This window comes from Eutrigla gurnardus (genome assembly GCF_963514095.1).
Source record: "Eutrigla gurnardus genome assembly, chromosome: 23".
In the NCBI taxonomy this organism is placed as follows: Eukaryota; Metazoa; Chordata; class Actinopteri; order Perciformes; family Triglidae; genus Eutrigla; species Eutrigla gurnardus.
In genome coordinates, this window is record NC_139934.1 from 1,881,192 (window position 1) to 1,892,610 (window position 11,419).

The following is an 11,419-nucleotide window of genomic DNA, read 5'->3' on the forward strand; positions in this document are numbered from 1 at the left end:
AAAGCATCCCCTGCTTTCTGGTCTGGTGGACTCTAAATGGACCATAATGTACTAAATGAACATCATGCTGGATTGAAGAAGACTTGAAACTAGAGATTGAGACCATAAACTCATGATTACAATGTTTACTGAGGTAATACATCAAGAGAGAAGTAGGACCATTTTCTCATAGACTTCTATACAGTGTAGCTTTAAGGACCTTCAGATCGTACATCAGCTGATCCGTTCCGCGCATGCTCTGAAGCGTCTTGAATGCAACTTTACTTTCACATTCAACCCGTTGTTAACCACCGCGGGTTCGTGTCCTCGGTCCGTTATTTAACTCGGACCCGAACTGGTTCGCTTCTTCATCCGCCGACATGAAGCGAACCGGATTCAGCGTCCTCCTCTTCTGGTCTTTGGTGGTTCACCGTGCGGCAGGTCAGTAAAAGCGTTGGTTTACCGTTACCGTTTTCCGTTACTTCCGTTATGGCGGAGGACGACCGTAAAGTACTAATAGCACACAGTATACATACTCTGTTATATTAAACGTACTTGTACCACACATTAACAATACTCTGTTTTAGTAAACGTACTAATACCACACAGTCTAAATACTCTGTTCTATTAAAAGTACTAATACCACACAGTCTAAATACTCTGTTTTAGTAAAAGTACTAATACCACACAGTCTAAATACTCTGTTTTAGTAAAAGTACTAATACCACACACTATATATACTCTGTTCTAGCAAAAGTACTAATACCACACAGTATACATTACATACTCCGTTATAGTAAAAGTACTAATACCACACAGTATACATACTCTGTTCTAGTAAACGTACTAATACCACACAGTATACATACTCTGTTCTAGTAAACGTACTAATACCACACAGTATACATACTCTGTTCTAGTAAAAGTACTAATACCACACAGTATACATACTCTGTTCTAGTAAAAGTACTAATACCACACAGTATACATACTCTGTTATCGTAAAAGTACTAATACCACACAATATACATTACATACTCTGTTCTAGTAAAAGTACTAATACCACACACTATACATACTCTGTTGTAGTTGAAGTACTAATTCCACACAGTATAAATACTCTGTTCTAGTAAAAGTACTAATACCATACAGTGTACATACTCTGTTATAGTAAAAGTACTAATACCATACAGTGTACATACTCTGTTATAGTAAAAGTACTAATACCACACAGTATACATACTCTGTTCTAGTAAAAGTACTAATACCACACAGTATACATACTCTGTTCTAGTAAAAGTACTAATACCACACAGTATACATACTCTGTTCTAGTAAAAGTACTAATACCACACAGTATACATACTCTGTTCTAGTAAAAATACTAATACCACACAGTATACATACTCTGTTCTAGTAAAAGTACTAATACCACACAGTTTACATACTCTGTTCTAGTAAAAGTACTAATACCACACAGTATACATACTCTGTTATAGTAAAAGTACTAATACCACACAGTATACATACTCTGTTATCGTAAAAGTACTAATACCACACAATATACATTACATACTCTGTTCTAGTAAAAGTACTAATACCACACACTATACATACTCTGTTGTAGTTGAAGTACTAATTCCACACAGTATAAATACTCTGTTATAGTAAAAGTACTAATACCATACAGTGTACATACTCTGTTATAGTAAAAGTACTAATACCACACAGTATACATACTCTGTTATAGTAAAAGTACTAATACCACACAGTATACATACTCTGTTCTAGTAAAAGTACTAATACCACACAGTATACATACTCTGTTCTAGTAAAAGTACTAATACCACACAGTATACATACTCTGTTCTAGTAAAAGTACTAATACCACACAGTATACATACTCTGTTATCGTAAAAGTACTAATACCACACAGTATACATTACATACTCTGTTCTAGTAAAAGTACTAATACCACACACTATACATACTCTGTTGTAGTTGAAGTACTAATTCCACACAGTATAAATACTCTGTTCTAGTAAAAGTACTAATACCATACAGTGTACATACTCTGTTATAGTAAAAGTACTAATACCATACAGTGTACATACTCTGTTATAGTAAAAGTACTAATACCACACAGTATACATACTCTGTTCTAGTAAAAGTACTAATACCACACAGTATACATACTCTGTTCTAGTAAAAGTACTAATACCACACAGTATACATACTCTGTTCTAGTAAAAGTACTAATACCATACAGTGTACATACTCTGTTATAGTAAAAGTACTAATACCACACAGTATACATACTCTGTTCTAGTAAAAGTACTAATACCACACAGTATACATACTCTGTTCTAGTAAAAGTACTAATACCACACAGTATACATACTCTGTTCTAGTAAAAGTACTAATACCACACAGTATACATACTCTGTTCTAGTAAAAGTACTAATACCACACAGTATACATACTCTGTTATAGTAAAAGTACTAATACCACACAGTATACATACTCTGTTATCGTAAAAGTACTAATACCACACAGTATACATACTCTGTTATAGTAAAAGTACTAATACCACACAGTATACATACTCTGTTATCGTAAAAGTACTAATACCACACAGTATACATTACATACTCTGTTGTAGTTGAAGTACTAATTCCACACAGTATAAATACTCTGTTCTAGTAAAAGTACTAATACCATACAGTGTACATACTCTGTTATAGTAAAAGTACTAATACCATACAGTGTACATACTCTGTTATAGTAAAAGTACTAATACCACACAGTATACATACTCTGTTCTAGTAAAAGTACTAATACCACACAGTATACATACTCTGTTATAGTAAAAGTACTAATACCACACGGTATACATACTCTGTTATATTAGCGCTCTGATTGGCTGTCGCTCCACGTTGTCTAGGTAACCCTCTGCCGACGGACTCACCTGGCCGAGCGTACGCGGCCGTCGGTGCTGACGTCATCCTGCCGTGCGGCCGTGGCTCGCCGGCCGGCGTCACGGCGGTGGAGTGGTCGCGGGTCACCGGCTCGTCGCAGGTCACGGCGTGCGTGGTGCGCGATGGAAAGGAGCTGGTGAAGGAGAAGGCGGCGGAGTATGCGGGGAGGACGGCCATATTGGAGAACGGCTCCCTGACGCTGGGTGACGTCCAACAGCAGGACAGCGGCACCTACCTGTATTCTTATTCTTATTCTTATTCTTATTATTTATTTATTTATTAATAAATACATTTGCAGGATGTCTCTTTGAACGGAAGTAAAGTTTGTGAGGGTTATTTTTTAATTTTTTTTATTTAAATGTTGCCCTGTTTGAGTCTGAATATTGTGCATATTGTGTGTTTATTTATTCGTGTACTTATTATTTATTGACATGATCTCCGGTCCTAATGCAGGTGTGTCCGGGTGACGGGGGGGTCTGTGGACAAGGTCCTGGTCTCGCTCCGTGTTGGTAAGAGGATGAAGTTTGCAGCAGGTTTTTCTCCTGGTGGTCTGGATCCTGACGGTGTGTTTGTGTGCAGTCCAGGTGCCTGAGGTGGACCTGTCCGTCCGCTGGTCTGCAGACAACCAGCTGCTGGTCCAGTGTGAGTCCAGCGGCTGGACTCTGGAGCCGCGGGTCCTCCTAATGAACTCCAGCAGGAGTGTCCTGGATGCTCAGACCAACTCCTCAGTGGGACCGGACCACCTGTATGCTGTCAGGGCTCTCGTTGCCGTGGCGACAGCCGGAGGTGACCCACCAAATAAACCTGATTTTTGTTTTCTATTTTAACAAGAAAAGACTGAAAGCCTTCTCCCTCCTCCTCTTCTTCTTCTCCCTCCTCCTCCTCCTCCTCTTCTCCCTCCTCCTCCTCCTCTTCTTCTCCCTCCTCCTCCTCCTCCTCTTCTTCGGTCACAATGACGCCGACAGGAAGTGGGGCTGTGATCTGTAGAGTGGAGATACCTGGAACGAGTCTGTTTAATGAGAACAAAGTTTACGTCACAGGTAAATCTTCAGATACTCAAATGAGCAGAGTAACAGTACTCGTGAGTAAAAGTACTAATACTACGGTGTAAAAATACTCCATTGTGGGTAATGTAGGTGCCGGGTTTTGATGAAGACTGGAATAAAAGAAGAGGATGTTTATGTCACTTTTTCTCCTCCGACTGTTTTGCAGACGAGGTCAGACTCCCGGCGAAGGAAGGACTCGGATCTGGTCTGGCGTGGGTCCTCATCGTGGTCTTCGTGGTCCTTGCCGTGGTGGTCTTCGTCTGTCTGGTGATGCTGAACAGGAGGCTGCGTCTTTCAGTGACTGATCGTCTGACAGGTCGGCCTCCGCTGTGTCTTCATGGACAGCACAAAACCATGCAGTCATTTTGGGATAGTACTATAGTAATAGTATAATATTGTATACTAATAGAACATATTACTGGCTGAAAGTCAATTACTATGAATTGTGCTGTAACCTCGATTAGCAATTTTACTATATATACTCAATGAGTGAGTTAAAATGCAGCAATGAGCAGAAGAGACTTAATTTTTACTGAAATGTTTTTATTTATTTATTCAAATCACTAGAAAAATATACAAAAACCATGTTAACATAAACGCTGTGTGCTTACAGTGGTCTGGTACAGAGCGGTGGGCCGAGGGAATCCAGACGGTGAGTCGCCTTTTCAATGTATGATGTCATCATCGTTATCTGATTCAGAAATCAGGTTTGAACCGGTCCAGGAACTCTAGAGTACTGGAGACGGCTAGCTTAGCTTAGCATATCGAAACGGGGTAACAGCTAGCCTAGCATAAAGATGGGACATGGGGAATCTGAGAATCAGGTCAAAGTTCAAGGTGGCTCAGAAGGGACAGCAGGTAGACGGTGATGGACAGGTGTGTGTGTCCTCCAGGTTTTTCAAAGTACGGAGACATCAGGAAGGTGGAGACAACGGGAGCCTCTGAAGCAATCGCCAGAGCCAACGAGGTGGCGGGCAGAGGTCGGTTCATGGTCTCATTCAGGACGCCGTTACCGCGGTGACGTAGCAGATGTCACGGTGTGTAGTAGACCTGGAGGTCCAGCAGTTTCTGATGGGTGGAGCCTGTTGTCTCTGACTGTTTCAGGGGTCGAGGCCTCCCACCAGATGGCAGAACAAGACCTGGCGGAGATGCTGATGTACAGAAATAACATCATCACCGTGGGACGAAAGTACGGCCAATGGAAACCTCACACTTAATGTTGTCAAACGTGCTGGTGCCGCTTGTGGTCGTCGTGTGTCTCGTGGTCGTTTTGGATCGCTATGTAGTTGTTTTGCGTCTCTGTAGTTTTTATTCTCTCTGTAGTCGTTTTGCAACTCTTTGTAGTCGTTTTGCGTCTCTTTGTAGTTTCTATTTTCTTTGTAGTCGTTTGGCGTCTCTTTGTAGTTTCTATTTTCTTTGTAGTCGTTTGGCGTCTCTTTGTAGTTTTTATTTTCTTTGTAGTCGTTTGGCGTCTCTTTGTAGTTTCTATTTTCTTTGTAGTTGTTTGGCGTCTCTTTGTAGTTTTTATTTTCTTTGTAGTCGTTTGGCGTCTCTTTGTAGTTCCTATTTTCTTTGTAGTCGTTTGGCGTCTCTTTGTAGTTTTTATTTTCTTTGTAGTCGTTTGCGTCTCTTTGTAGTTTCTATTTTCTTTGTAGTCGTTTTGCATCTCTTTGTAGTCATTTTGCATCTCTTTGTAGTTTCTATTTTCTTTGTAGTCGTTTTGCATCTCTTTGTAGTTTTTATTTTCTTTGTCGACGTTTTGTGTTTCTTTCTAGACTTTTATCTACTCGAACACTGAATATTCTAGAATCGTATCTTATAATAGGAAACTATGTGAGAAGGTGTATTTGTTTAAGTCCCGCCAACGCTCGCTGTGGTGTCCTGCAGGCTCCGTCTCCACCCCGCTCTGATCGCCGCCATCATCTCCAGGCAGTCTCGGGCTGGGCGCGCCCTGAGCCCCGACGGCTACGGGATGTATGACAACAACTGCTTCGGCCTCATGCAGGTCTGTGGGTGTTTGCTGTGGTTTATGTCCCCTAAAGAAAAAACACGGAGGTTTGAGGTGTCCTTTTGCTGCAGATCCATCAGCAATACCACGCAAAGAAAGGAGGTCCGTACAGCAGGGAGCACTTGGACCAGGGAGTCACCTTCCTCATCCAGCCCATCATGACCATGAAGAGGAAGCATCCAGACTGGACCGATGAACAGCGGCTGAAAGGTGACGGTCCAAAGAGACGTCTTCAGATCGACCGAGATTCTCAAACTCAAGAGTCATTTTTGTTCATTTTAAAGCTGCAACCAGCTGGAAAATGACTTTAATTGAGCTGAAACGACAGAACAGTCACTTCAGAGGGATACCTGTCACACCAGCTAGCTTAGCAACCTAGCTCAGCATAAAGCTAGTTGAGCTTAGCATTAAGAGGGGAAACAGCTAGCGTAGTTCAGCATAAAGATTGTAAACTAGGAGGAAACGGGTAGCTTAGCATGAAGACTGGAATCCGGGGAAATGGGTAGCTTAGCTTAGCATAAAGACTGGAAACAAGGGGAAACAGCTAGTTGAGCTTAGCATAAAGAGGGGAAGCAGCTAGCTGAGTTTAGCATAAAGAATCTAAACTAGGAGGAAACGGGTAGCTTGACATGAAGACTGGAAACCAGGGAAATGGCTAGCTTAGCTTAGCATAAAGGCTGGAAACAGGGGAAAACAGCTAGCTTAGCATAAAGACAGGAATCGGGGAAACAGCTAGCTTAGCACGAGGAATGGAAATTGAGGGAAATGGCTAGCTTAGCATGTGGACTTGAAACAAGCAGATATGGCTATCTTAGCTTAGCATAAAGACTGGAAACTGGGGGGAAACAGTTAGCTTAGCATAATGGTTACAGGTGAGGCCTCCGTTGTGATTACTGTTACTGTTGTCTTTACATACCTGAGCATGATCTCTGCGTTTCAGGAGCGCTGGCTTGCTACATCGCCGGCGAGGACCGAGTCATTAATCTGGACTACAAAGATCTGGACACTGCAACGCCGTACGGCGACTTCACCAACGACGTGGTCGCCAGAGCGCAGTGGTTCGCCGACAACGGCTTCTGAATGTCGGATCCCCTCTCCTTTCGCGTCAGTGTTTGGAGGTAGCTTTCTGTTCTTCAGCTCACTCCCAGTAACCAGGCAGTATTTTTAAGTGTTTAATGAAGGTGACGACCGTCATCTTTTTAAGCTTTTAAATGTCCGAAATCATTTCGTATGGAAGCGATGTAAATAAGTCAGTTTTCTTTGTCGGAGAATACTCCTGAAGATTTTTTTTTAAAGGATGATACAGCAAGTGTTACTTTTCAGGATATATTTTCTAGTAATAACGGCCGGTTTTGTGGAAATCGTCATTTCCCTGACGCCTTTCAGATCAAAGTCACGGAGGTGAATCTTCACTGTGAACTATGCATTTATTTATCGTTTCATGAATTTGTGTATTTAAAGTTGCATCATATCTTATTGTTCTGACAGGATTGAGACGTTGTATGCAGATGACTGTTTATTCTATTTGTGTTCCCTTTATCGACATGCACCAGTGTTAAAGTCAGTAATATACTGTTTGTATGAAGCAGACGGTTTATTATCTTTTGTGCCAAAAATGTCCTCGACTGTAAAATGTTTGAATAAAGCTGCTGACTTTGTGACAGTGACTCGTGTTACCTGTACTTACCTCTGCCTGTATGGAAGACGTGGACGCGGTTGCCGTGGTTATTATTCTGTTGTTTCGGGACTACGCTTTAGAAGCCTCAAGTCCCGCATTTTGACCGTCGCCACCTTGGTTTTTATCTGCCACCATCTTGATTTTTGGCCGTCGCCATCTTGGTTTTTGGCCGTCGCCATCTTGGTTTTTGGCCGTCGCCATCTTGGTTTTTGCTCGTCGCCATCTTGGTTTTTGCTCATCGCCATCTTGGTTTTTGGCCGTCGCCATCTTGGTTTTTATCTGATACCATCTTGGTTTTAGGCTGTTGCCATCTTGGTTTTAGGCTGTTGCCATCTTGGTTTTTGGCTGTTGCCATCTTGGTTTTAGGCTGTTGCCATCTTGGTTTTTATCTGATACCATCTTGGTTTTAGGCTGTTGCCATCTTGGTTTTTGGCTGTTGCCATCTTGGTTTTAGGCTGTTGCCATCTTGGTTTTTATCTGATACCATCTTGGTTTTTGGCTGTTGCCATCTTGGTTTTTGGCTGTTGCCATCTTGGTTTTTATCTGATACCATCTTGGTTTTAGGCTGTTGCCATCTTGGTTTTTGGCTGTTGCCATCTTGGTTTTAGGCTGTTGCCATCTTGGTTTTTGGCTGTTGCCATCTTGGTTTTTGGCTGTTGCCATCTTGGTTTTAGGCTGTTGCCATCTTGGTTTTTGGCTGTTGCCATCTTGGTTTTAGGCTGTTGCCATCTTGGTTTTTGGCTGTTGCCATCTTGGTTTTAGGCTGTTGCCATCTTGGTTTTTGGCTGTTGCCATCTTGGTTTTAGGCTGTTGTCATCTTGGTTTTTGGCTGTTGCCATCTTGGTTTTTGGCCGTCGCCATCTTGGTTTTAGGCTGTTGCCATCTTGGTTTTTGGCCTTAAAGCCCAGTTACTCTGCCATGTATTTCACATTTGTTTCATATTATGTCGCCCTCTGCTGGTTAATGTTTGACAGACCATGACTGATAAACATTCCCATCATGCACTGTGACCTCCCTCACTTCAGCTGCAAGGCTGAGGATTGTTATTTTCACATTAAAAGACTTCAACGGGACAAACAGGGTGGCTTTTATTGTGAAGCAAAAGATGTTAAAAAAATGTCATTCGGTTGATTTAGTCGTTGTCACAGTAGCCGGTTTGACCACCAGAGGGCGATGGTGCTCATCTGGTTACATGCTTCTGGACAACAATCAACGAACAAACTGACCCCAGATCTGATCGGATGCAACATTCCTGGACAAGAAAACAACTCATTCAAAACCCCAGCAGGTGACCGTTTGAATGATGAACACAGACGATGTGTGAACGTGTGCCTCTGACCATCAGCGCGTTGTGGTTCAGGTTCCAGGTCCTGGTCCTGAGGGTGTGGGCCTGCGGGTCCACGACGGAGTCCTCCAGGACGTAGACGGCCCGGGTCATGTGAGCGGGGAAGACCCGCTCCGCCCAGCCCGGCAGCCGGTTGGTCTTGGTCAGCAGGCGCCGTGACAACAGGTGGTTGCTAGGGGTGACCTCGCGGTATAGGACGTGGCCGTTGACACACACACACACACACAGAGCACGTATAGTCTCTCTCTGATTCCAGTTTCAGACCTTTTTAGTGAGGACTTTTGGAACATGAGGACATTTTAAGAATTTTCTGTAATGAAAAAAGATATTTTTTCTTGGAAAGGCACCTGGAAAGTTTTTGAAAAGGAGAGTGCAAAGACTAGTTTATTTTTTAAATCGACATTCTTACTTTACTTCCAACTTATAACATTGTTGGGGTGGGAAGAGGACATTAATGTGAGGACATTTTTTGGAAAGTGAAGTTTTTAAGACACTGGGACTTTTTTTGGGGGGGGGGGGGTACCTGTACTCACCTGTACTCACCTGTACTCACCTGTATGGGTTGGGATAGCGCTGCCAGAAGGCGGTCAGCACCTGATGCCAGGGACTTGTAATGTCCACCTCACTGTGGAAATGTCTCCCCATGTCCACACACACACACACACACACACACACACACACACACACACTTACAGCTGATGCATTCAGGAGCTGTAGGGGGGAAAAGCAACGAGACAAATACATATTTTATGAATTTTTTACGTGTTTATTAACACTGTATCATCACATAGTAGCACGCAGTGAGCCGCTAAAAAAAAAAAAAACGTATGCGTTGGCCGGGAATCGAACCCGGGTCAACTGCTTGGAAGGCAGCTATGCTCACCACTATACCACCAACGCCTGTGGATCAGGCGCCGCCATGTTACTTTTATAGCAGGCAGGACACGAAACACTTTAACACGGCGGCTGACGTCAGAGCTCATAGCGTCGACGCCGTTTATTAACGCTAAATGAGATAACCTCATGACCTGACCTCGGTTAGCCTTTGACCCCTTTCAGTTTACGTTAGTTAGCCCCCCTACGTCGGATGTTAGCTTACGAGGAAGCTAGCGCTCACAGCTAAGGGCTAACCGAGGAGCTAACGTACCTGCGGCCTTTGGTTTCCAGCAGCGCGGCGTTAAAAGCCGAGAGGACCACGATGTGTCGGCAGGAAGAGACACACGGCAGGTTTCGTGGATTTAGATTCGCAGCCGCAGAGAAAAGGAAAGAACGAAATGAATAAACTAAGTCAGGTGATCATCATAGCAGCACCTGTGTACTTCCCACTTTCCCCCACTAGATGGCCGTCTTTAATCATTGTGTTTAAAGGCTGGTGTTTGGTATGGTTAACTGTGTGTGTGAGATTTTAAATCATGATTTTTTTTTATTGAATTCTACGTGGTGACGTTTAAAGTTTGTGTTTTCCTCTGAATGCTACTTTCCTGGCAAGCGTACCACTGTTCAAATGCGTGATTTCCTAATGGAGTTTGGTGAACAGGTGCTAAATTGGCATGTGGTTAATTTGTGATGACGAGTCAACCAGAGTTGAATTCCTGAATGAAATTAAAGCAGCGATGGAGGAAGTATGATGCCGTGTTCACACCAAAGGCAAAGCCATTATTTGCCTTGGGTTACTTGTGAAAGTTTGACCGCAGGATGATCTACAATGATCGCAAGTGATTTGATTGCAATAAAAGTATAAAAAAGGATGAGAATGAAACACATAATGATGCTGATTTGTAAAACGTCTGTAGTCCTGCTTTGTTAGGTCTGTCCAAGAAGACAAGAGAACTACTCTTAAATTGCTTGTTTTCTGGATGGACCCTGGATTGACGGGTACTAGGCTATGCTAACATTGTAGCATCTTTGCAGATGATGCGGTTCTGTCCTTCAGAACGTGACCCAGCTTTCTGTTCATTCATGGGGGGCCAGTTGAGAAGTAGAAGTTTTCCACGTCGAACTGGGAAGAGGCCCTCTTGGGGACGCTGCAAGGATCGTGTATCTCATCTGGTCTGGGAACAGGTCTGGGCTCCCCGAGGAGGACCTGGAAAGCCTCCCTGAGGAGAAAAGGGAGGGAGGTCTGGACTTAAGCCCCGCGGTTCTGCCCTGGAGGAGCTGGAGCTAATGATGGATGGTAGTAGGAATACCCCTCTCTCTCCTGGTGTCTCTCTATAGTCTCTCTCTCTCTCTCTCTCTCGTCTTTCTATATTCTCTCTCTTTCCTGGTGTCTTTCTATAGTCTCTCTCTCCCCATGTCTTTATATAGTCTCTCTCTCTCCTGATGTCTTTCTATAGTCTCTCTCTCTCTCTCTCTCATGTCTTTCTGTTCTCTCTCTCTCTCCTCATG

The 11,419-nt window shown here is 43.1% G+C and overlaps 1 protein-coding gene and 1 pseudogene across 2 annotated transcripts; one reads left to right on the plus strand and one right to left on the minus strand.

Moving 5' to 3' along the window:
• The first annotated feature begins 241 nt into the window (after positions 1-241).
• Positions 242-7,674, plus strand: LOC311008819 (selection and upkeep of intraepithelial T-cells protein 8-like). The gene is made up of 12 exons (XM_084002730.1): positions 242-420; positions 2,924-3,194; positions 3,411-3,466; positions 3,537-3,743; positions 3,923-3,997; positions 4,170-4,319; positions 4,617-4,655; positions 4,897-4,983; positions 5,108-5,192; positions 5,891-6,008; positions 6,083-6,221; positions 6,952-7,674. The coding sequence occupies exons 1-12, from the start codon at positions 360-362 to the stop codon at positions 7,089-7,091; spliced, it is 1,428 nt and encodes a 475-aa protein (XP_083858856.1). The 5' UTR covers positions 242-359; the 3' UTR covers positions 7,092-7,674.
• Positions 7,675-8,962: 1,288 nt separating this feature from the next.
• LOC311009067 (PRELI domain-containing protein 1, mitochondrial pseudogene) lies at positions 8,963-9,679 on the minus strand (annotated as a pseudogene). Its single transcript has 2 exons — positions 9,588-9,679; positions 8,963-9,278 (listed from the first exon to the last, which is right to left on the minus strand). The product of its transcript is annotated as a PRELI domain-containing protein 1, mitochondrial pseudogene (transcript).
• Between the last annotated feature and the right edge of the window lie 1,740 nt (positions 9,680-11,419).

Excerpts from the sequence above, each read along its gene's own strand:
- LOC311008819 (XM_084002730.1), top strand. The coding sequence starts at position 360 with ATGAAGCGAACCGGATTCAGCGTCCTCCTCTTCTGGTCTTTGGTGGTT. Across the intron at positions 3,195-3,410 it reads CAGGACAGCGGCACCTACCT|GTGTGTCCGGGTGACGGGGG; the intron begins GTATTCTTATTC and ends GTCCTAATGCAG. Across the intron at positions 6,222-6,951 it reads CGATGAACAGCGGCTGAAAG|GAGCGCTGGCTTGCTACATC; the intron begins GTGACGGTCCAA and ends TCTGCGTTTCAG.